This window comes from Camellia sinensis, chromosome 14 (assembly GCF_055761805.1).
Source record: "Camellia sinensis isolate YWXY chromosome 14, ASM5576180v1, whole genome shotgun sequence".
In the NCBI taxonomy this organism is placed as follows: Eukaryota; Viridiplantae; Streptophyta; class Magnoliopsida; order Ericales; family Theaceae; genus Camellia; species Camellia sinensis.
The window spans coordinates 124681395-124707279 of NC_138974.1; the positions used below are offsets into that span (position 1 = coordinate 124681395).

A 25885-nucleotide genomic window follows, 5' to 3' on the forward strand; every position below is an offset into this window, starting at 1 on the left:
GCTTGTGGAACCTCAATATCCACGACCATATTAGCTAAATGACAATGGGCACATGCATTACATTGGATTTTTTCAATCACCTTAATGAAGGAGGTGGACTTCAACGAAGTCAGCCCTCTCCTTGCTAGTCTATGATACATAAATGGGTATTATCTTGGAGCAAGGGGTAAGATTTGTTCTATTTTGTTGATAATAATCATAATAATGGAAGAATTATAGAAGCAAATTTATTCTATAGTTGATAAGTAATAATGTGCAATGTTTGATTTTGAAAAATCACTACTATTATCGGGATATATACACGTAGTAGAAAAATTATATCAATCCATTGAGATATGCTATGCTGAAAATAAATAATAAATATATAAAGTAACGGAACCATCATAGTATTTTTAACTCCTCCGAAGAGAAGGTTGGTAATTTAATCATTTCTCGGTTTGAGTCTGACTCGGTTCTTTCCCTAGACAAGACTTTTAAAAAATTAAATACTTAATTGATTTAAGTCGTACTACATGCTATATGAATATTTCAAAATAGCTATAAATGCATTTTTCAATGCTACGTAGTGTTTATTTTTCTTTGACAAAGAGATATTTCCATGGATTTGCCTTGGTATCATGTTCATACCGTTGTGTTGAATGATTCCGTTCAAACAAAGCTCTTTATGTTTTTGGTTTTGTTTTTTTGTTTTCATTTTTATCACTACACCCCTTACTTATTTATTTTTATTTTTTTTATTCATTTTCTAATTTCTAAATAAAATAGCATCAAAAAGATATTTTAGTTTTAAATTGTTAACAACCTTAAGACTTTATGACAAGCCAATTTGAGCTGAAAAAAATAAAATAAAAAAGATTAAAAATTCCACAAATTCAAGATCTAAATATAGTCTAAATACATATTGCATAAGGTAATGCTATGCTTATGAGGTGCCCAATCAAATCTTAGTAATTAAAGCAAGTTCAACTTAGAGTTTTAGGATTGATAACATAATTTAATAAAGTTCTAAAAGCCACACCAGCCAACCACAACAAAGTATTGCTCGCCATCATTTTTTTAAAAATCATTCACAAAGTTACCATGACAAGACATGACAGACATAAAATCATAAAAGCCAATACACCAACATTTTATTTTTATTTTTATTTTATTGTTTCTTTTATTTTAGTTCTACTGACAAGTTAATATATCAACACTCTATGGCTCACCATCACATGTTTTTCCAAAATCCTCCATATAGCTACAATGGATCACATCCCAACAAATTTCTTCTCTGTCAAGCTTTCAACGGTTTCCTTGAGGCCCTCCTCGAGAGAAATGAAGTCGATGCCCAATGTTTTTGCTTTTTCCTTGGATACTGGTTTTGCCGGAATAAATGGTTTGTCATCCGCAGCCCTATAAAGCATATCAAATCAGGGAAGAAAACAATGCTATAACCAATCAAAAATATAATTCATAACAAAAGCCAATTGTAACAGAACGAAATTGGCCAAATTGAAGTTTCATGTGCCACTTCGAACATTCAAACGTTCTGAAACTAATTTGTAGAGACACATTCATCAATTGGAAGCAAAAATGAATGAGAAAAATGACATTTTGAAGGAATATCAGCAAATATTATAGAAAGACATCAATGCAATATGACAATAATAAATAAAATTTAATAACAATAAAAAAAACTAATAGTTAAGAATGACAATAACCTTATGATTGGAAGTTGGAACAATTACCTCCTAAAAAGCAGTGCATGCCACATTTTAAAATTCCTAATTTAAATGAGGCTACAGAAAGCTCTACAAATTTTTGGCTGCTCTTGCTAAACCAAAACCATTAGACCTGATAAATGAGTTTACTAAGAACCTTAAGTTTACCATTAATCAGTAAACTTGTTTCAACAAATGAAAAGGACAAGTCTTTTGAAAGCAGAAGTGAATTAAGCACTTGTTCGAATGTAGTAGTTATAATCAGAGAAAGAATAACGGCTAATATTAATAAAGTCTTGTTGCTGCTCGTCATGTCTTAAAAATCGTTGAGAGCACCAAAGCATCTTCGACTTATCGCCTCACTTAAATGATAGAAACCCACAATGACTCTGCTCTCGAGGACTGCTTTCTCATTAAAGATTCACCACATCTACTATATTATATTTGTCCCATGAAATGTAAATCACATCACAGCCAAAAAAGAAAAAAGAATCATGTGAACACATTAAAGACTTAGTAGATGTAGATGGAATTGCATACTAGTATAAAAACAATTGCAACCCGGCGAGATGCCAACATAAAAAGCAGGAAAAAAGACAAAAGAATAGATATGTCGACTGAGGATGTCCTGATCTGCCCATATTTTATGACACTTAATCAAGCTGAGATAGTCTGAATTTAATTGGTAAAAATATAAAGAACGTGGATAACATTTACAGAAGATTTAGAAATGCCTTTTTTTCTTTTTTTTCTTTTTTTCTTTTTTTCTTTTTTTTTTTTTTTCTTTTTTGTGAAATAGAGCTTCAATTCCAAAGGCAATTACTACTTTATAAAGGTACAATTAAAGTCAACAACAAATCACAAACACTTACTTTTCTGGAAGTTGAAAAGAAGGATAAAGCTCATGTAGAATTTTCACAACTTCAGAGAAGTGTGCCATTCTCTCCACCAAACAATATCTTCCGCTGGCTGAAGGAATTTCATATGCTTGAATGTGTGCATTTGCAACATCTTTAACATTAATCCATCCATAGGAAGCATTTGGATATGTTTGTGAACCTGCACAACAGAAAGGCAAAGTGAATGGGAAAAACATTTCAAAGAACTTCGGATGGTAAACATGTCAAACATTTTAAAAATACTTACCATTTATTAATTCCAAGATAGCAGCAGCACTTGAATTAAGCGTCGGTTGTAACAGAGGACCAACAACCACTGATGGGTTTATTACAACCATGTCAATACCTTTCTCTTTTGCAAACTTCCAGCCAGCATCCTCTGCTAGAGTCTTTGAAAGGTGATACCAAAGCTGGTAGCAAATACAAAAAAAGCCATAGGGGAGCAACGCAAATATGAACAGCCATTCAAGCTAGCTACAACTTTAATATGGTGAAAAATGCTGGCTAGGTTTAGTACAAGCTACAACTCTAATTAACAAGACTGCGAAAACTGACATGTTTAATGAGTAAAAGTTGTATAGAAACAAAGGTTAGAAGATTTCTTCAATTTCATTGGTGTAGGTCACATGGTCAAGCAAGATATAATTAATTAAATAAAAGGACTATTTAAATTCTTGACAGAAGTGATCTTAGTGTTCAAATTTCCAAGTGCAAGTATGAGCAATGGGCCATACAATCAAAAGATAACCCGAGGTTTGAGCATTCTGTATAATGTCTTAAGTTTTCAATCCCCCTTCATTAAGTCCACTCATCTGTGGGAAGCCAGTTTGGGCTGTACAGACCATTTACAAAGCTTATAAATCCAAATGACTATTTAAGAGTTTTCCAATTGTAGATCATATGAGGTGTTAATCTCTAATTAGCCAAACACATATTAAAATGCTCGAAATTGAGAGATTAACGCTGTCATATTGGCCCTACATAATAGAAGATCACCAATCACCTTATGTACTTCATCCATGACTTTCACTAGGCTACATCAATTTCAGGCTAAAATCACTATATAGGTATCCTTACAAAACTCTGGTAAGACTAAGACAACTTTAGTTATCAATGTGAGTCTTTTTTCTTAAAGTTCCATAACAGGAAACACGCTTCTTAGATCACAATGACTCCAACTTATATGAATCAATTTCACTTTCCCTCCATATTTCCCTTCCAAATCAATAGCTTATAAACCAAGATTGTATGCAATGCATACATTAATGGCTAGAAGTGGTGACAAATAATGGACGAAGCTACTATAAGGACCAGACCAAGTTAAACTTTTATTTACTGTAATAGAGACCCAAATTGTCTTAAATAATTATAATAAAGGTCCATATGAAGTTCTTTTACTTGAATTAGAACCCTATTTGGTACATGTATCTATGCGATTTATCGTCCCAATTTGCGTGCACCAGTACCCGACCCAGTCTAAGATTTGAGAGGTAGATTCTCCGAGCCCAACAGATGATATTTCTATGTTTATGTTATGGCTCCTTTTGGGAACTTGGCCTTTTTTAGTGGCCTTTTGGCTTTTTTATCAGGGGAAGAAAGTTAATGTGTTTGGGAATGGTTTTTTTAGTTGAAAAGATAATAATTGTGAGGAAAAAAAGTGATTGGTTGATGTGTACAATGTGACCCTTTTCCATTGGGATTGAACTTTTGAACTTTTTTTTTTTTTTTTTTTTTTTTTTTTTTTTTGTGTGTGTGACTTTTTGACCCCAAATGGGGCTAATTGCACAGAACACTAGTGTTAGGTCCCTTGCTTGTCAATTTCGCGAACAAACACATTTGAGTAGTATTGTTGAGCCTGTCAATTTTCTTGGACCGCTCAAGCGGTTAATTGTGTGCTCGAGCTCTGAAATGGATTATCTAGTATTTCAGGCTTAGCTCTGAGATATTGGGAGGATGCATTTACTGTGCGAGCGTGCACTCTACCGCTTGAGTGAAGTGACTTGTTTGTTCCACCGCCTCTTAGATACACCGCTCGGGCGGTATTTCCTACGCTCAAGCGATCTTCGCAACCCTGTTTTGTTTTAAGTTGCCTCAGGTGCTTAATTTAGGGTTACCTCTTTCATATCTCAAACAGTAGTCCTAAGAAACCATGGATTAGCATCTGAAGAGAGTTTATTGGTTTTTTTCCTTGATGAATTAGTGAGTGTGTCACCTCACATTGATTGAATTGCATACATTAAGGGGTTTGGATCAAATCAACCTTTCAAGAGCATTCAACTGGTGGAATCCGGACTATGTTGGAGTTTGTGGATTCCAGCTCAACCATGGACAATCCTGGATGAAGAGTGGGCGATGAAGATGTGCTAGAGTTTCCAAGTGCTTGTGTGAATTCATGGGTGGTAGAGCTTGGTGAGATCTCTTGTAATCTTCTTATTCTCTTAGTGGATTTGTTCACCCTTCTTGGGACGTGGTTTATTTATTTATTTTTTATATATTCTTTTTTTATTTTTTTATCACAATTGGAGTTGTCCAATTGTGGCTTTTTGTCTATGTCAAATCTTTGTGTCGGATTTATTAATGGCTTAGAGATAATTTAAATCACTTTCGCATTGGTTAGATGATTTAGATTATCATCTAATTTTGGAATTGCGTTGAATTGATTAGTTCATAAGTCATCAATCACATTACATAGGGTTTTTCAATTGGTATCAGAGCAGATCACTCGTTCTTTGAGGTGTTGTCAAAGCTATAGGAGTGTGATTTTGTGTGATTTGTGATAATGGATTCAATCTGCAAAGATAACTCTACTCATAGGCCTCCGTTGCTTGATGGAACAAACTACTCATATTGAAAAGCACGCATAAGGGTGTTTTAAAATACATCGATGAGAAAGTTTGGCAAGCTGTCATCTATGGGTGGAGTGAACCTACTGTGACCATTGAGGATGTCATAATTCCCAAACCAATTGATAAATGGGATACAAATGATTATCAAAATGCGAGTTAGAACAGTAAAACACTCAACTCCCTCTTTTGCTCCGTCACCTCGGAAGAGTTCCAACCTATTTACACTTGTGAAGGCTTAGGACATTCTTGAAACGATTCACGAGGGAACCACTTTGGTTAAGAGATCAAAACTTTAACGCCTCACCTCTGTTTTTGAAATCCTTTTTATGCGTAAAGATGAGACGTTCAATAATTTTTATGCAAAACTTAGTGATATCGTTAATTCCTGTTTCACTCTCTCCCTGAATCTTGTGTTGTTGGAAAAATTCTGAGATTATTACCTGATCGGTTCCAATCAAAAGTGATAGCTATTGAGGAAGCTCAAGATGTTGAGAACCTCAAGTTGGACCAGTTGGTCTGAAACTTGCAAACTTATGAGGCACACTTGATTTCTAAGAAAAAACAAAAAGAAGTCATAGTTTTTTCTAGTGGTCATGAGCTTGATAAGAATCTGGAGGTTGAGAATGATCTAGAGTCCAAAACGACAGCTTTGTTTACCAAACAATTCAAAAAAAAAAAAATTTAAAGAAAAAGAAGTCTAATTTCAAGGGCACTAGTTCTAAGGATAAAGGTAATGATAAGCTCAAAATCGTTCCACAACCTGAGAAGAAGATAGTGAGAGGTTAGGGACTCAAGTGCTATGAATGCCAAGGGTTTGGGCATATTGCTCTCGACTGTCCCTCCAAGAAGAACAGAAAGAAGGTTTACCTTCATGGCTTTCTATTCTAGCATTCCTCAACCAGTTGAATTTGTATGAGGTGATAGTCTTCATCGTTCTCTTACCTTTGATGGGACTAACTGCTTGGATTGGAAGTGTAGGATGAGAGTGTTTCTCAGAGCATGGGATTCGGAAGGATGGCGTACTATTGAAGAAAATTTTGAAGCACAATTTGTGATTGACTCAATAACTCATTAGAAAGTTGTCAAGCCTTTTGAGGAGTGGAGTGGAGTGCGGGTGGAAAGGCAAACATGGAGAGTAGCATGCGGGTCTTGAATACTATTCGAGAAGAACTTTTTGAAGGAGAGCGACAACGCATCTCTCATTGCAAGAACGCTAAAGATGCATGGGCTACTCCAATGCAATTCCATAAAAGAATGGAATCATCTTCTTAAGCATCTAGTTCTTCTCAATTCAATGCTCTTTATGCACAATTGGAATTTCTTAAGGAAGAAGAGAAACAAAAGGAGGATGTGCCTTCACTTGAGATGTTGTTGATGAATCCTCTATGAGTGGCGATAAGGTAGATGGTGAAGAGCTTCAACAAGCCTATGAAAAGTTGTACAAGGAGTCTCTTAGTTTATCTATGTTGAATGATAAACTCACTACCAAACTCAAAGTATGTGAGAGTGAGAATGTCAAACTAAAGGAAGAGATTTCCGAGGCTAGGAATGATGCCATCAAGATCTCTAATGATCGAATAAGCTCTTTGTGCAAAACTCTTGACTTGTGAGACTGAGAGGAATGAGCTACTGAAAATCTATGCGACATATGAAGAAAAGATTGAAACTCTCGAGATGTCTCAAGTTGCTTTGGATGAGCTAGTCATCAAGGAGGAAGAACTCAAATGCGCTAGGCCTAAAATTGATCTTCGGAATAGAGGATCAAAGACATTGGAAGATATCATTGGAGTTCAATAAATGGGCTTTGACAAGAATGAAATTGGCTTTTGTGATGACAACCCACAAAAATGGAATGCCTCTACATCTCATGACAAAAGGACTCAAGGGAAGGGGAAGCAAAAGATGCACCATGATGATGAGTCTCTCCACCGTCCTAAAGCTGGTATGATCAATGAAAAGAAGGTAAAACTAGTTTTTATTTGTCATGATTGTGGTAGGTATGGCCACATTTGTCCTTATTGTCATGAGTTGTTTGGTAAGGAGTCTCAAAGAGAAAGAAGATATTCTAATACCTCTTGGGTTAAGAGACAACCCTTTATGTCAAGGCGGAATACCATTGACCAAAATGGTGTTCACAACGCTAAGACCACTTCCAAGAATCATGGTGATTCCTCTCTATTTAAGACTAGAAGAGTGTGGGTGTGGAAGAGTTACTTGACTTGTTTTGTTGTTCATATTGCTTATAAAGAAGTGGTGTTTTGATAGTGCTTGCTCTCGTCACATGTCTGATGACAAATCCTACTTCACTTCCTTTGATAAGTATGAAGAAGGAATTGTTACCTTTGGGAACAGTAGCACTTCTAGAGTTATTGGTAAGGACTCTATAAGTGCCCCTGGTCTTCCTAAGCTGGACAGTGTGTTGCTTGTTGATGGCCTTAAGGCTAATCTCTAGAGCATTAGTCAAATGTGTGACTCTCATCATGAGGTATTGTTTTCAAAAGGCAAATGTCAGATTTTAGACAAAAAGGGAAATACCGTCATGCATGGTGTCCGCACATTTGACAATTGCTATGGGATTGTCACTACTAGTGATCTCACGTGTCACTCGGCCATCATAAGCAATCTAGACTTATGGCATCAACGGTTAGGTCATATCAACTTCAAAGACTTAGACAATAAGGAACTAGTGCGAGGAGTACTCAAATTGGGTAAGTCTTTAAACCAAGTGTGCGGGCCATGTCAATTGGGCAAGCAAACTCGAGCCCCTCATAAGAAGGTGAATAGCTTAACAACCAAATGCCCTCTTGAGTTGGTTCATATGGATCTTATGGAACCCACTCGTACTGAAAGCATTGGAGGTAAAAGATATATTTTCTTGATGGTTAATGATTTCACTCGTTTCACATGGGTAAATTTTTTACGAGAAAAATCTGACGCATTCGATGCTTTCAAATCCTTGGTATTAAGAATCCAAAACGAACAAGGTGTTACCCTTGGCCGTATCATAAAAATCAGAACCGATCATGGTCGTGAGTTTGATAATAGTTTGTTTTCGAATTTTTGTGATATGCATGTCATCAAGCATGAATTTTTTACTCCTATTACTCCACAAAAAAATGGAGTTGTTGAGAGAAAGAACCGAGTGGCTCAAGAAATGGCTATTTGAGGGAAAAATTTAATTGCTTTTAGAAGGCTATTTGAGCAACCAAACACGTTTTATTTGGTTCCTTCCAACAGATTTAAAGTAACATGTAACATTGTTCTTGAGAGTAACTGTAGAAATTTAATGTATAAAGAGAAATGATTGTATTATTGATTGTTGTATGATTGATGTGTATCTATTACAATTACAAGGATTCCTATTATATAGGAGTGTGTTTGGGAGTAGGTGGAGAGTAGGTGAAGTGGAGGTGGTAGTGGTGTAGTGGGTTAGGTTTAGTGGAGTAGGTGAGGTGGTAGTGGTGGTAGGTTTATGGTAAATTCTAACAGCCCCCCGCAAACTCAAGGAGGATAGAAACTAACCAACTTGAGTTTGAAGAGAGGAACAAAACAAGAAAATACATAAAAATAAAAAAGGATAGGAGACACTGTATGGTCGTGTCAGACCGTTGGTGAAGACACTGAAAGGTGGTGCCATAACGTGGTAGAGGACACTGGATGGTGGGGTCATACCGATGTAGAAGACAGTTTATGGGGTCATGTCGGACCGTTGTAGCAGACAATGTTGTGATAGTTGTTGTGAAGTAGAGGACACTGGATGGTGGTAGGTTTATGGTAAATTCTAACAGTAACAAGTAAGTTTATGCAAGTAATACTCATTCATGTGTAGATGACAACATTATACTAACATAATAACTTAAGCATTCATGAAAATAAAATCACACGTAAAAGAAAAGGTCATCGTCCATTGTTGGTTCTACCAATTGGGGAGCTAGTAGCCTGAGTTTTACTAGCCCAATATACATGTAAAAGTGAAACAGCAAAAGAACATGACTAACAATTGCACAAATAAGTACCAAATACAATAAAAAAAATAAAATTAAAATTAAAAACAATTGCACAAATATGTACCTTATTTTCCTTGCAGAACTCGGGATCGGAAAACCAAGTCTCATCAATTATCTCATCAGGAGCTCGAGGCCTACTAGTGCATTCAACTGCAGCCATAGACGATGTCAAAACCACTCTTTTGACAGTTGGGCTTTTGGCACATGATCCAAGAACATTTATTGTTCCTTTTAATGCTGGATCAATCAATTCTGCCTGAAATGGTTACGAAACAATTTGAAAATAATAATTACATGATATCAACCATCAGTGTTATGAAGCAAATATAATGAAGCTTTATGGCTCTTATAGATCATATACTTGAGATTTGTTTCTATGTCACCAGGTGAATAAGTCCACTAGCTAAGAGGACTCTAGATAAAAATACCATTCCATACAAATGATTGGAAACAAAAACTGGAAAGAAAAAGACCACTCACTCAAAGATATTGTTGAAACCAAAGTAGTTAATGATGTAAACTTCACTTGGGAAATCAAGACGATAACAATTGAGAATGTCTAGAAACCAAATAGGAGACGGATGAGCCTACCAGCAAAGGGGTTGGGTCCTGGGATGAACTATAAACCTAGACATCCTAGGTTCGACTTTCGCTACAGTCACCTTAGCTTAACCAATACTTGGGGTTGCAGGTGATTGCAATTATCCAGGATTTACTCTGCAAAGGTGGGTCCAATGTAGCCCTACCTTGGGGAGGTTCCTCATCATAAAATTAATAAATAAAGAAGAAGAAGAAGAAGAAGAAGAAGAAGAAGAAATAGTAGATGAATGAAATGACCCATCACTATTTATGGCCAAATAAACGAGTATATTAGGGACAATGGTTGCTCAAGGCATGTGAATGTGTTGTTGTATCAACATAAGAAAAATTTATGTGACCTGTGTAATTAATGAATTTTTTAATTGTTTGTATATAACCAAGTTTTGAAGAATCTTCCATCACATGTGCATGGTCGTATCCCATCTGATCGTAAATCCACCGTACTCTGTGCCAGGACTGATATCTAAATTGAATCAATTACTAATCAATTTTTTGAACCATTCTTAGTTGGGACAATTGGTACTCAAGTTGATTTAGCAATGGGTCTGTATAAAGTGGTTCTTATATACTAGTTACTATCTTCAGTTAGGGGCATCTACAAACTGATCTAGTTGGCAGAGAGGATGGAAAACAAAAGTTAGTGTCTAGAATAAGGCTCACTTTCAAATGTGGGTAAAATCACTACAAACAGAAGCCTACTTCCCAACCTACACATATTTCTGACTTATTCCCCCAATTTTATTTATGTAATAGAGCAATGTTTGAGATAAATTTAGCCATTTTTGTCAATCTGAAGGAGGTTTAAAAACAGATTACCCCAATTGGTCAATGGGTTAGAGGAGCTTAGGTTTTGATTTTCCCTGTAGGCAACAATAACTTCTTTCTTTTCTCTTTTTCCTTTTTTCCTTCTTCATTTTTCATTTTTCAATAGATCTCAGGTAGATTGGTGTGTTGAACATGTTGAATGAGTTTAGGTTTTGGTTTGAGAAGTACATTGCACAACACGGAGTTTTTACTTCTCCCTACACCATTATATGAAAGGTCCAATGGAAAGCACAACTCATTACATAATCAACAATGTTTGAGACCACAACAGTTGGCAGTCTATCACTGTATCGTGTTGATGTATGGCTGTTTAACAAATAAATAAATAAAATAAAAGAGAAAAAACATAATACGAAGTGTACCTGTGGATCAGAAGTTGTAATAAAACATGGAGATGCTGTATGAAAAACACCGTCGCACCCATCAACCACAGAATCAAAGGAACCTTCTTCCAGTAGATTTCCTTTAAACAAGTGAAGTCTCTCCTTAGCTCCATCAAGTGCAAGTAAGTGTTCCGTCTTCCTCGGATTAGCTGCATTTTATTACCAAGTATTAAATAAATGTGAAAAACTGGTAACTCAACCATAATCCATTAAAAGGTGCATTTTCAAGTAGAGCACAATATGAGATTAAAATGCGAGTCTTGATTCAATCCTCTAAATTCTACTCGAACAAATTTATATCAATTCATACATTTTCATGGAAAATTATAGTTTTATAAGCTTATAAAAAAGCACAAATAGTATAATAATTTTGCATATGATAAATACATAAACAGTTCCCAAAGTATACCATCTATTTCATTTTGGCTCCTAATCTTTAATTTGTTTCAATTACATCCCTAAACTTTACACATTGATTCAAACATGATTCTTTCCTATAAATGCAGTGGAGTTTAGACAGAATATATATGCCCAATAACATTGATCGAATAATGGATAGAAGATTAGGGTTTCATGCAGTATAGAAAAATTGAGGTTTTAGGGAGATTTTAAGGATTAACTCTGCAAATTAAAAGTGCAAGAGTCAGAAGATTTTTAGGAGCAAACGCAACAAATTAGAAATTCAATCAACAAAAAATTAACTTATTGTTGCAACATATCAGAGGGCTATGTTCCTCATTATGGTATGTATTTCAGTTCTTAAAACTAACTTTGTTATCCTCTATTAAATTCATGAGTCTGCTATTCATTTAGGCAATAAGATGAAATAAATTCCTCAATGCAATGCCTTTTAAATGCTTAATATAAGGCTTATTTAAGCATGATCCCAAAAAATTTTGTCTCAAGTTTATGGCATATATAAGAAGGGACCACATTGAATCAGTGTGTGAAGTGTAGGATGTAATTGAAACAAATTAAAGATTAGAGACCAAAATGAAATAGTAAGCATACTTTAGGGACTATTTGTGTAATTTAACCTTTGCATATAAGTGCCTGCCATTTTTCTATCTTTCTTTCTTTCTTTTTTCAAACAGGAAAAAGAACTAAAAAGTGCTAACTACAAAACATGGACTTGGTTATGTGTATATAGTGCAGTGTGTGTCTGGGAATCCACACCTCCCTAAGCCCCATAATTATCACAATCCACACTACCACTCTAACAGAGTCTACCTCCTAGTAAAGTCATCCAAATCATTGAGGTCAAAAGAGTTCTATTGTTTCCTACCGTCCAATTCACTAGATGATGAAGTGAGGTCAGACCCAATTCAGTTTGAGATAATGTTGGAGCAAAACCCTTGTAACATCCTGGGTTTAGAATGGTTATTGCTCCTACCAGATCATGAGATCAAGACAACTCCAAAAAAAAAATTATAAAAAAAAAAACAACCTTAGGCGATTTAACTAAGAATCCTGACTTCTAAACTTCAATTCCTTGGGCAAATGTGACCTAAGCTTCTCTCCTAATTTCAGAGTCCGATTTCACTTCATCAGTATTTTATAAAGATGATTTATTTTAAATCAAGTATGAAAGAATTTTGCTACAATCAATCTATCAATTAGGATACAATTTATGATGAGTTCTGAAGCTGGATTGATGATGACACATATTTTTTAGAACAATAAAATTATTGGATAGTCCTGTAGCATAATTTAGTATCGCCTATGTGGTGCTTCTGACCAATGGGAAACAACAACCCACACAAAGTGTGTCATCTCACATCTCCCAACTACCTAACAAAGGTGAGTCACCATGTCTCACTCGTAAGATTTTCTGCTACGCTATTGGTTTGGTTTGGACAATGGTTCTATTTCTTAATTTTTTGACTTGCTCCTACGGAACCAAGGTTGAAAAGATTGAAAAAGTGATTCACAACCATTGATGAAGGTCTATCATGTAAGGCAATGTCACATAGTACTCTCTGGAAGTATCCATTAATTACTTCTCTAAACATGGAGTGATGACCTAACAATATTAGAGTGATATTGGCAATTACTACACACAATTAGGAACTAAAAATTTCTGTGAGCATATACACAAATAGCATAAGAAATTCCGTAAATAGTTAAACAACCCGTTATCTCCAAACAACACAAATTCATCCAAAAATATTAGGGGTTTAATTACACTTAGTACTTCTTGCACTTTTACAAAAGTTTCACTTTAATTCCGTCTCTTTCAATTGTAATAGTCACACCCCTACACTTTAAGTCAAGTTGTAATCTCACCATTTTATCCATCTACGTGAACAAAGTTGGCAAAACCTGTCAATTGAAGAACGTGTGACATTTTTATTGTCTTGTTAAAACTTAACACTTTTACTAAAACCTCACTTTAATCCTTACCCTCACCAAAATTTCACTTTAGCCTCTCCGCTTTCAATTTCAATTTCAATTTCTTTTAACTTATTAAGGGTAGATAAATAGAAGAGTGAAATTGAAACTTGATTGAAAGTGTAAGGAACCAATGTAAGATTTTAATAAAAAGTACAGGCATGTTAAGTATAATTTACCCAAAATTATATAATGCAGAAGCCAAAAATTCCAGTAGCAATAAACTGGTATAATCGAATGAAAGATTGAAGTGCATAGGAAATGTTAGAATGATCTATTTTCAACAAAATCGAGATAACTAAAGTCACCACTACAAGAACTAAAGATTATAACCCAATATTGAAAATAACAGAGAGAGAGAGAGAGAGAGAGAGAGAGAGAACCGACAAGGGTCGCGAACAGAGGCTCGGACAGTGTAATCACGTTGGAGCAACAACTTAACCAGCCATGAAGCTATGTACCCTGACGCTCCCGTCACGCATACTGTCTTCCCTTGCCCGCTCATTCTCTCTCTCTCTCTCTCTAGTTCTCTCTCTGTGTCTCTGTGAGAAAGTGACAATTGAAATTGGTTAATGGCTCCCATGCTTCCTCTCTCAGATATTATTTGTGTGCTATATCTTAGCGTGTGTAATTTACATACGTAAAAATAAAAATAAATAATAAAAAAAACTAATATCATAATATTGTAATAAAAATAAATAAAAATTAATATCATAATATTATAAGTTGTTTAAAGATATATGATATGAGTTATTAATGAAATTTAAAATGGCAGATTCAAATCTTATTTTCATTGTAATATAATAATTTTTTATTTTAACATATAAAAATTTATCACGAAAAATAAAAAAAAATTAGAATTTTAGACCCAAATATAGGTCACATATATAATATTATACATAGTTTTTATTTATTGATGCTTGTGGGTCGTTGTTTGCGCTGCGTTTGGTCGTGTTATTGACTTTTTTTGTTTTTGGTGGTGCTACATATATTATTAATTAGTGTATCACTTAGTATTATAATATTATTATTGACCACATTTATTACACACATTATAAATATTCAAAACTTCTAAAATGATGTCATATTATATATTAGTACACTAATTGATACATATAACATTATTCTTTTGCTTTCTATCTTTTTTGAATAATGCTACATGTATAACTTAATGCACTAATTAATATACTACCAGATAGTGAGATTTATCAATAAATCCTAAAATTAGATCTTATGATCCAATTAGTCTCATTTTTTTTCTAATGAACCATTTAGTCCTGGGGTTTTTTGAAGGACGTTAATGCCCTCATTTACATGTTAGTAGATCAGTTACAGCTGGGTTAGTGGGCTTTGGGTTAGGTGTGTGTGTCACACGCGGGTAAATAAGAAAGGGATGTGTGGTGTGTGTGGCACGTGATACACAGAGGGGGTGTCACAAAAGGTCAAAGCGCATAAGGAGGTTTTGACCTTAACTGGTATGTTTGGTAGTTGACACAAGGCACACAACCCAATTGACTACATGTGACCCCAACCATCCATGTCACACTAACACAACCAATTGGAGCACTTATTCACATATACATAACCAACCAGCCCACGACATACACCACCAAATCATTGTTTACCACTATATGTGACCCCCACCATCAATGTCCCACTATCAGAACTTATTTGCCAGCTAATTCCTATACACGTCACACACTACCTTACAAACCAACAACACAAAAAAACAATAAAAAAAACCCAAACAAATTCAATTACCCCACCGTCACATTGTCAAACCATGGCCCATGAACTCAACAAAACTACCACACCAGACACACATAAACCAAAAACATATCCCTTTAATGCCCCTGCACTGTAAACAATATATAAAGCCCAACCCACACATACCTAATCCTACAAAGAAATCATTGTTTACCACTATACGTGGTCCCAACCATCACTGTCCAACTGACACAATTTCTTTTGTTGCTTATCCCCATATACACAACCAACCAATGTGTCACACAGCTGACACCAAAAACACCATATTCAAATTCACCAAACCCTAATTGTCAATGACTGAAATGTATTTGAATGTATCATTCAAATTAGCCAAACCAAAACTGCAATGTTTCCAAACAAGAAATGGTCCTGCAAAACACTTCCCAATTACCACAATGGCACAAACGTCCACATAGTGAAACCAAAAATGGAAAATAAAATCAAAAAGGACCAAATCTCCCCACCAGTAGGACTAAACGAAACAAAAGAATAAAAGTGGGACTAATTGGTATAACAGTTTGTGAAGTGGGATTTATTGGTAAATAATCCTATAAGGTTTTAGAGGTTTTAAGTATTTGTAATTTATATAATAAGTATGGTCAATAATAATGATATAATACTAATTGATATATTAATGTATACATTAATTGATGCATATTGAGAAGCAAAAAAAAGTCAATTTTTAACTTTTTACTTATTTTGAGTCATATCATTTCTCACATTTTTTAATCACAAAAAAATAAAATAGACTAAAAAAAGTCAAAAAATCAATTTTTTACTAACTTCTCCAAACACTATTAAAATAGCCGAGGGTGGTTTTCTCGGTTTGCGTGCACATCCTCTGCAGGCGGTTAAAAGCAGCAAGACATGGATGGCTGAGATTTGGGCCCAAAACGACATCGTTTTTTTATCCAAAAAAAAACAAAAAAAATTTCCTTCCCCTTCGCTTGCCTCTCTTTCCCTTCTCCTTCCCTTTCCGGCGAAACATGAGCTCTAGCGACCCTCATCTTCCCCTCCCCGTCACCCAGATCCTCTCTTTCTTTACTGTGCGGGGAGCAAATATTCAGGCAAGCCTGCACTCCTTTCTTCCAAGCTCCAGTCTGTCTGATCAACCTGTGAGCACAACAGCGGTGAGCTACCCGACAGTGTGTGGCCGGAAAACCCCTCCGATGATCAAGTTAGACACACACACAGGGATAGCGAGAGAGAGAGAGGACTGAGTTGTGTTTAGTGTAAATCTCACCAAATGTTCATCTGTCCCAGGCATGGGGGGCGCAGACTCGCTTATATACCTTCTGCGCCCCAAATCTACTCTCATTAGTCTCTCGACACGTGGTGCTACTATCCCATCTGTCAGCACAAATCCAGCAATCACCACCTAACCAAACTGTTAGGATACCTCGGCGGAGCTCGGCAGACTGGCGGAACCTCCTCGGTTTCTCCAAACCGCGCTGCGCGGTATACCTTAATGAACCATTCGCCAAGCTCCTGTACAATCGAACTCGACTGCATTCCGGCAAGCCGAGCTTGAGGTAGGTCGAACCGGTTAGCCGCCGGTCTTCCTGCCGAGCTAACGCATGAACCGTGGAACCCATGGAGATAGGCAGACATCTCGGCCGAACTCCCAGTAGACCAGCTTCCGCACCAACAAGCCAAGTAGCTCGGTCCCACATGCCCTCTGCCTTAACCAAGCAAAACCCTTGCAGATAGGCCCAAGCTACCACGGCCCAATTGTGTTCGGCCCACAATTTGCCCGGCCATTACCACGGCCCACAATTTTCCCGGCCATCACCATGGCCCACAATTTGCCCGGCCATTACCACAGCCCAATTCAGCTCATAAATCTCCCTCTCAATTGCCCTTTAATTCCGTCCGCGCAAGCGTGACTGGGATTACATGATCTGATCGAGGTAGACTCTTCTCGGTCCTTAGTTTGCAAGACATCAACCGCACTATTCCTCTTGCTCGGTTTCTTATCTTGCTTGGCTGAAGCCTCAACTTGCCTTCCTGGCGGGCAAAATCAGCTCGGCGAGGAACTCCAAAGAAGACGAGCAAGGTCCGCTCCGCGACTTCCTTCTTGCTGAGCAAGGTCAGCTCGGCAAGGAACTACAAAGAAGGCGAGCAAGGTCCGCTCCACAACTTCCTTCTTGGCGAGCAACATCAGCTCGGCAAGGAACTCCAAAGAAGGCGAGCAAGGTCCGCTCCGTGACTTCCTTCTTGGTGAGCAACATCAGCTCGGCAAGGACCTCCAAAGAAGGCGAGCAAGGTCCGCTCCGTGACTTCCTTCTTGGCGAGCAACATCAGCTCGGCAAAGAACTCCAAAGAAGGCAAGCAAGGTCTGCTCCGCGACTTCCTACATGGCGAGCAACATCAGCTCGGCAAGGAACTCCAAAGAAGGCGAGCAAGGTCCGCTCCGTGACTTCCTTCTTGGCGAGCAACATCAGCTCGGCAAGGAACTCCAAAGAACTCCAAAGAAGGCGAGCAAGGTCCGCTCCGCGACTTCCTTCTTGGCGTGCAACATCAGCTCGGCAAGGAACTCCAAGGTCGGCGAGCAAGGCCTGCACGGCGACTTCCTTCTTAGCGAGCAAGATGAGCTTGGCAAGGTATTCCAAAGAAGGCGAGCAAGGTCCGCTCCGCGACTTCCTTCTTGGCGAGCAAGGTCCGCTCGGCAAGGAACTCCAAAGAAGGCGAGCAAGGTCCGCCCCGCGACTTCCTTCTTGGCGAGCAACATCAGCTCGGCAAGGAACTCCAAAGAAGGCGGGCAAGGTCCGCCTCGCGACTTCCTTCTTGGCGAGCAACATCAGCTCGGCAAGGAACTCCAAAGAAGGCGGGCAAGGTCCGCCTCGCGACTTCCTTCTTGGCGAGCAACATCAGCTCGGCAAGGAACTCCAAAGAAGCCGAGCAAGGTCCCTCCGTGACTTCCTTCTTGGCGAGCAACATCAGCTCGGCAAGGAACTCCAAAGAAGGCGAGCAAGGTCCACTCCGCGACTTCCTTCTTGGCGAGCAACATCAGCTCGGCAAGGAACTCCAAAGAAGGCAAGCAAGGTCCGCCCCGCGACTTCCTTCTTGGTGAGCAAGATTAGCTCGGCAAGGTACTCCAAAGAAGGCGAGCAAGGTCCGCTCCGCGACTTCCTTCTTGGCGAGCAAGATCAGCTCGGCAAGGAACTCTGGTTTTTCCACCAAAATGATTGTCAATTGCCCCTTTTCCTCGGCCTTCTGACTGACGTCTTCCAAAACCAAACTCCCTAGATTTCTTCCACGGTTGTTCACACCGCCATCCTCTGAGCTTCCCACCGGGATAGAGCATCTCGGCTAGAGCCTTGAGTTGAGCAAATCATCAACTCATTTGGCCGGAGTAAATCATCTCGGCTGAATCTTCAGAGTTGAGCAAATCATCAACTCATTTGGCCGGAGTAAATCATCTTGGCTGAAACTTCAGAGTTGAGCAAATCATCAACTCATTTGGCCGGAGAAAATCATCTCGGCTGAATCTTCAGAGTTGAGCTAATCATCAACTCATTTGGCCAGAGTAAATCATCTCGGCTGAAACTTCAGAGTTGAGCAAATCATCAACTCATTTGGCCGGAGTAAATCATCTCGGCTGAAACTTCAGAGTTGAGCAAATCATCAACTCATTTGGCCGGAGTAAATCATCTCGGCTGAAACTTCAGAGTTGAGCAAATCATCAACTCATTTGACCGGAGTAAATTATCTCGGCTGAAACTTCAGAATTGAGCTAATCATCAACTCATTTGGCCGGAGTAAATCATCTCGGTTGAATCTTCAGAGTTGAGCAAATCATCAACTCATTTGGCCGGAGTAAATCATCTCGGCTTAATCTTCAGAGTTGAGCTAATCATCAATTCATTTGGCCGGAGTAAATAATCTCGGTTGAATCAGAAAAGTTCTTCAGCAAAAGTAATTCATTTCTATTACATTGACAAAAAGAGTATCACATTCAGAAGTGTAGGGGAAACAAGTTCTTCCTCAAAAAATTACTTAAGAACGATAAGAATATAGTAGTTTGAGGTTAGCCGCATTCCATGGCCGAGGTACGCCTTTGCCATCCAAATCTTCTAAGTGGTATGTCCCCTTACCCGCCAGACCGGTTATCTTGTAAGGCCTTTTTGTCTGTTGCCACCGGGGTTGTCTTCGCGGTGGACGCCGCTGCATCATCCTTTACTCGGATGTACTCATTGATGCGCTGCATTAGTTGCCCCATGGATGGCGGCTGGTTCATTGTAAGCGAGTCCTTCAGTCTATATCCGACCGGGAGACCGCGCTTGTATTAGGTGATTGCCAAGTTGACCGGGCAATCCAAGATCTCGTTGAAGGTTTCCCAATATCTGGAGTTGTATGCCTTCAGTGTGTCGCTCGGCTCCATCTTGACACTGAAAAGGTGGTCAACTTCCTTTGGCGTTTTGGTGTTGGTTTTGAAGTGCGTCACAAAGGCTTCGGCCAACTACTGTCACCTTTCTATGCTCCCCTCCGGCAGCCTCTCAAACCATTTCAAGCCCAGCACGCCCAAACATGACAGGAAGATAAGGCACACAAGAGCGTCATTCCGCCTATGTCCGGCCATGACCTGTCGGAAGTGGCTTACATGCATATAGGGATCGATTTTTCCGTTGTAGAGTATGAACTTAGGCTAGTGGAAGCCCGCGGGAAGAGGTGTTGTTTCTATCTCCACGGAGAAAGGGGTAGCGCTCAGCCTTGCCAAGTCTGTGTCTAAAAGGAGAGGTGCAGCTAGGCGAGGTGGAGGCATTCCGACCTCTTCAGTAGCGTGAACCCCATAGGATAGCCGTTGGAACGCCGGCACCCTCTGAGCCTCCCGCCGGCGAGCCGTTCCTTCAAGACTACCCGCAAATCCTCTGAACGAGCGGAATAAGAATACCTCGACATCGTCGCCGGACGTAAGGGTTGATAGGTGTTGTCTTGCGCGCTGGACTTCTCTGCGTGCAGGTCGGAATCTCCAACCTTGTAACTTCTGGTGATGGAAATGGACACAGTGTGCCGCTGACTCTGACTGCCTGGACGGCAGGGTTGGGTGCGCTCACTGTGGTCTCCCACTCCAGCTACACCCTTCCCTTTAACATGCCGCTTCAGCTCATCTATCTCCGCCGCCATTCGCCGGATAACGGCATCCTGGTCCCGTAACTTGTGTTCCAGACGTCTGGCATGTGATTCTTTCCACCGCCGATGACCGTCTGGACTCCGTGAATGACCATAACTTCTTCCGCGCTTATCCCGCGCATCCAAGGTTTTAAAAAGCGGCCGCAACCGTTACGTAACGCCGTTACGTAACGGTTTTGACGGCTACCGCCACCCGTTATAGCCGCTTTTGCAGTGTGATTGAGATTCACAGGTGTGTAGGCTGTAGTGGCTGCCATAGCGGTCGTAACGGTGCCGTAACAGCCGTAACGGCCTGTTACGCACCATTACGTAACGGTTCCAAACTGTTTCTTTCGAAAAAACACACAAAAAAAAGTTGAAAGTGGGAGAAGAAGGATAGAGAGAAGAGGGAAGATAAAGAGAGAAAATGGAGGAGCAAAAGATAGAGAGAGAGAAGAAGGAAGATGAAGAACATGTTATTGATTTTTTGAAACTATAAGACCTATGCTATTCTATTCAGTTGCTATCACTAAACTATTTTGTTTGTGTGTGTCTATTTATATATTGTTCGAAAATAATAATAATAATAAGTATGATCATTATCTATTTGGCTTGGTTAAAATATGTATATATATATATATAATAGTTATTGATTGATTTTTTGTAAAATATAAAGTCATTAATTATTAAAATAAAATGTAAAAAACTCAATTTATAGTGATTTAAAAATATGAAATATATTGGATCATACTTAAAAATTTACAAAAATTGATCAATATTTATTTTTAACCCAATAAATATGATCATGGAAAAAAAAAATGCGTATTGGTAAGTTTTTTTCAAATTGTGCGAAAAATAAAAAAATTCACGGTTCCAGTTACCGCAACAGTTACACTACGGCCTTTACACCCCGTAACCGCAACCGCGTCACCGCCACCGTTACGGCGACCGCAACCGCTTTTCAGAACCTTGCGCGCATCTCTTGAATGTCCTCCTGGAGAAGTCTCCAGGTCCGCCATCAGAGGAACGATGGTGGGATGCCCTTCTCTCCGTCTACCCGACTCCAGGGTAACTCCGTCGATGGCGGACAGCGGAATCTCTTCGTTGTTCGCCATGGACAGTGATCAGACGAGCCTGGAAGACAAGGTTTTGTCTGCAAAATTCCCACAGACGGCGCCAATTGTGCGGGGAGCAAATATTCAGGCAAGCCCGCACTCCTTTCTTCCAAGCTCCAGTCTGTCTGATCGACCTGCGAGCACAACAGCGGTGAGCTACCCGGCGGTGTGTGGCCGAAAAACCCCTCCCACGATCAAGTTAGACACACACACACAGGGATAGAGAGAGAGAGAGAGAGAGGACTGAGTTGTGTTTAGTGTAAATCTCACCAAATGTTCATCTGTCCCAAGCATGGGGGGCGCAGACTCGCTTATATACCTTCTGCGCCCCAAATCTACTCTCATTAGTCTCTCGACACGTGGTGCTACTATCCCATCTGTCAGCACAAATCCAGCAATCACCACCTAACCAAACTGTTAGGATACCTCGGCGGAGCTCGGCAGACCGGCGGAACCTCCTCGGTTTCTCCTGACCGCGCTGCGCGGCATACCTTAATGAACCATTCGCCGAGCTCCTGTACAATCGAACTCAGCTGCATTCCGACAAGCCGAGCTCGAGGTAGGTCGAACCGGTTAGCCGCTGGTCTTCCTGCCGAGCTAACGCATGAACCGTGGAACCCATGGAGATAGGCAGACATCTCGGCCGAACTCTCAGTAGACCGGCTTCCGCACCAACAAGCCAAGTAGCTCGGTCCCACATGCCCTGTGCCTTAACCAAGCAAAACCCTTGCGGATAGGCCCAAGCTACCACGGCCCAATTGTGTTCGGCCCACAATTTGCCCGGCCATTACCACGGCCCATAATTTTTCCGGCCATCACCACAGCCCACAATTTACCCGGCCATTACCACGGCCCAATTCAGCTCATAAATCTCTCTCTCAATTTAGGAGTGCGGGCTTGCCTGAATATTTGCTCCCCGCACAATTGGCGCTGTCTGTGGGAATTTTGCTGACAAATCCTTGTCTTCCAGGCTCGTCTGATCACCGTCCATGGCGAACAACAAAGAGATTCCGCTGTCCGCCGTCGACGGAGTTATCCCAGAGTCGGGTAGACGGAGAGAAGGGCATCCCACCATCGTTCCTCTGATGGCGGACCTAGAGACTTCTCCAGGAGGACATTCAAAAGATGCGCGGGATAAGCGCGGAAGAAGTTATGGTCATTCACGAAGTCCAGACGGTCATCAGCGGCAGAGAGAATCACATGCCAGGCGTCTGGAACACAAGTTACGGGACCAGGATGCCGTCATCCGGCGAATGGCGGCGGAGATGGAAGAGCTGAAGCGGCATGTTAAAGGGAAGGGTGTAGCTGGAGTGGGAGACCACAGTGAGCGCACCCAACCCCGCCGTCCAGGCAGTCAGAGTCAGCGGCACACTGCGTCCATTTTCATCACCAGAAGTTACAAGGTTGGAGATTCCGACCTGCACGCAGAGAAGTCTAGCGTGCAAGACAGCACCTATCAACCCTCACGTCTGGCGACGATGTCAAGGTATTCTTATTCCGCTCGTTCAGAGGATTTGCGGGTAGTCTTGAAGGAACGGGCTCACCGACGGGAGGCTCAGAGGGTGCCGGCGTTCCAACGGCTATCCTATGGGGTTCACACTAGTGAAGAAGTCGGAATGCCTCCATCTCGCCTAGCTGCGCCTCTCCTTCTAGACACAGACTTGGCAAGGCTGAGCGCTACCCCTTTCTCCGTGGAGATAGAAACAACACCGCTTCCCGCGGGCTTCCACCAGCTTAAGTTCACACTCTACAACGGAAAAACCGATCCCTATATGCATGTAAGCCACTTCCGACAGGTCATGGCCGGACATAGGCGGAATGACGCTCTTGTGTGCCTTATCTTCCCGTCAAGTTTGGGCGTGCTGGGCTTGAAATGGTTTGAGAGGCTGCCGGAGGGGAGCATAGAAAGGTGGCAGCAGTTGGCCGAAGCCTTTGTGACGCGCTTCAAAACCAACACCAAAACGCCAAAGGAAGTTGACCACCTTCTCAGTGTCAAGATGGAGCCGAGCGACACACTGAAGGCATACAACTCCAGATATTGGGAAACCTTCAACGAGATGTTGGATTGCCCGGTTAACCTGGCAATCACCCAATACAAGCGCGGTCTCCCGGTCGGATATAGACTGAGGGACTCGCTTACAATGAACCAGCCACGATCCATGGGGCAACTAATGCAGCGTATCAATGAGCACATCCGAGTAGAGGATGATGCAGCGGCGTCCACCGCGAAGACAACCCCGGTGGCAACAGACAAAATGGCCTTACAAGATAACCAGTCTAGCGGGTAAGGGGGCATACCACTTAGAAGATTTGGATGGCAAAGGCGTACCTCGGCCATGGAATGCGGCTAACCTCAAACTACTATATTCTTATCGTTCTTAAGTAATTTTTTGAGGAAGAACTTGTTTCCCCTACACTTCTGAATGTGATACTCGTTTTGTCAATGTAATAGAAATGAATTACTTTTGCTGAAGAACTTTTCTGATTCAGCCGAGATTATTTACTCCGGCCAAATGAGTTGATGATTAGCTCAACTCTGAAGATTAAGCCGAGATGATTTGCTCCGGCCAAATGAGTTGATGATTTGCTCAACTCTGAAGATTCAGCCGAGATAATTTACTCCGGCCAAATGAGTTGATGATTAGCTCAACTCTGAAGTTTCAGCCGAGATGATTTACTCCGGCCAAATGAGTTGATGATTTGCTCAACTCTGAAGTTTCAGCCGAGATGATTTACTCCGGCCAAATGAGTTGATGATTTGCTCAACTCTGAAGATTCAGCCGAGATGATTTACTCCGGCCAAATGAGTTGATGATTTGCTTAACTCTGAAGTTTCAGCCGAGATGATTTACTCCGGCCAAATGAGTTAAAGGTTTGCTCAACTCTGAAGATTCAGCCGAGATGATTTACTCCGGCCAAATGAGTTGATGATTTGCTCAACTCAAGGCTCTAGCCTAGATGCTCTATCCCGGTGGGAAGCTCAAAGGATGGCGGTGCGAACAACCGTGGAAGAGATCTAGGGAGTTTGGTTTTGGAAGACGTCAGTCAGAAGGCCGAGGAAAAGGGGCAATTGACAATCATTTTGGTGGAAAGACCAGAGTTCCTTACCGAGCTGATCTTGCTCGCCAAGAAGGAAGTCGCGGAGCGGACCTTGCTCGCCTTCTTTGGAGTACCTTGCCGAGCTAATCTTGCTCACCAAGAAGGAAGTCGCAGGGCGGACCTTGCTTGCCTTCTTTAGAGTTCCTTGCCGAGCTGATATTGCTCGCCAAGAAGGAAGTCGCGGAGCGGACCTTGCTCGTCTTCTTTGGAGTTACTTGCCGAGCTGATGTTGTTCGCCAAGAAGGAAGTCGCGGAGCGGACCTTGCTCGGCTTCTTTGGAGTTCCTTGCCGAGCTGATGTTGCTCGCCAAGAAGGAAGTCACGAGGCGGACCTTGCCCGCCTTCTTTGGAGTTCCTTGCCGAGCTGATGTTGCTCGCTAAGAAGGAAGTCGCGGGGCGGACCTTACTCGCCTTCTTTGGAGTTCCTTGCCCAGCTAATGTTGCTCGCCAAGAAGGAAGTCGCGGAGCGGACCTTGCTCGCCTTCTTTGGAGTACCTTGCCGAGTTAATCTTGCTCGCCAAGAAGGAAGTTACCGAGCGGACCTTGCTCGCCGACCTTGGAGTTCCTTGCCGAGCTGATCTTGCTCACCAAGAAGGAAGTCGCGAAGTAGACCTTGCTCGCCTTCTTTGGAGTTCCTTGCCGAGCTGATGCTGCTCGCCAAGAAGGAAGTCGCGGAGCAGACCTTGCTCGCCTTCTTTGGAATACCTTGCCGAGCTTATCTTGCTCGTCAAGAAGGAAGTCGCCGAGCAAACCTTGCTCGCCGACCTTGGAGTTCCTTGCCGAGCTGATGTTGCACACCAAGAAAGAAGTCGCGGAGCGGACCTTGCTCGCCTTCTTTGGAGTTCCTTGCCGAGCTGATGTTGCTCGCCAAGAAGGAAGTCAGACCTTGCTCGCCTTCTTTGGAGTTCCTTGCCGAGCTGATGTTGCTCGCCAAGAAGGAAGTCGCGGAGCGGACCTTGTTCGCCTTATTTGGAGTTCTTTGCCGAGCTGATGTTGCTCGCCAAGAAGGAAGTCGCGGAGCGGACCTTGCTCGCCTTCTTTGTAGTTCCTTGTCGAGCTGACCTTGCTCAGCAAGAAGGAAGTCGCGAAGCGGACCTTGCTCGTCTTCTTTGGAGTTTCTCGCCGAGCTGATTTTGCCC

At 40.9% G+C, this 25885-nt stretch overlaps 1 protein-coding gene across 1 annotated transcript; it reads right to left on the reverse strand.

Annotated features, from left to right (window-relative positions):
• Positions 1-1038: 1038 nt before the first annotated feature.
• On the reverse strand, positions 1039-14259 carry LOC114268545 (phenylacetaldehyde reductase). The gene is made up of 6 exons (XM_082907358.1): positions 14042-14259; positions 11243-11412; positions 9520-9711; positions 2850-3012; positions 2576-2762; positions 1039-1395 (listed from the first exon to the last, which is right to left on the reverse strand). The coding sequence occupies exons 1-6, from the start codon at positions 14235-14237 to the stop codon at positions 1251-1253; spliced, it is 1053 nt and encodes a 350-aa protein (XP_082763484.1). The 5' UTR covers positions 14238-14259; the 3' UTR covers positions 1039-1250.
• Between the last annotated feature and the right edge of the window lie 11626 nt (positions 14260-25885).

What these genes read in the sequence shown, in the direction of transcription:
- LOC114268545 (XM_082907358.1), bottom strand. Translation starts at nt 14,237, where the DNA reads ATGGGAGCCATTAACCAATTTCAATTGTCACTTTCTCACAGAGACACA. An exon ending in TATCTTGGAATTAATAAATG is followed by an intron (nt 2,763 to 2,849) that starts GTAAGTATTTTT and finishes TCTGTTGTGCAG; the next exon opens with GTTCACAAACATATCCAAAT. An exon ending in TCTTTTCAACTTCCAGAAAA is followed by an intron (nt 1,396 to 2,575) that starts GTAAGTGTTTGT and finishes TATGCTTTATAG; the next exon opens with GGCTGCGGATGACAAACCAT.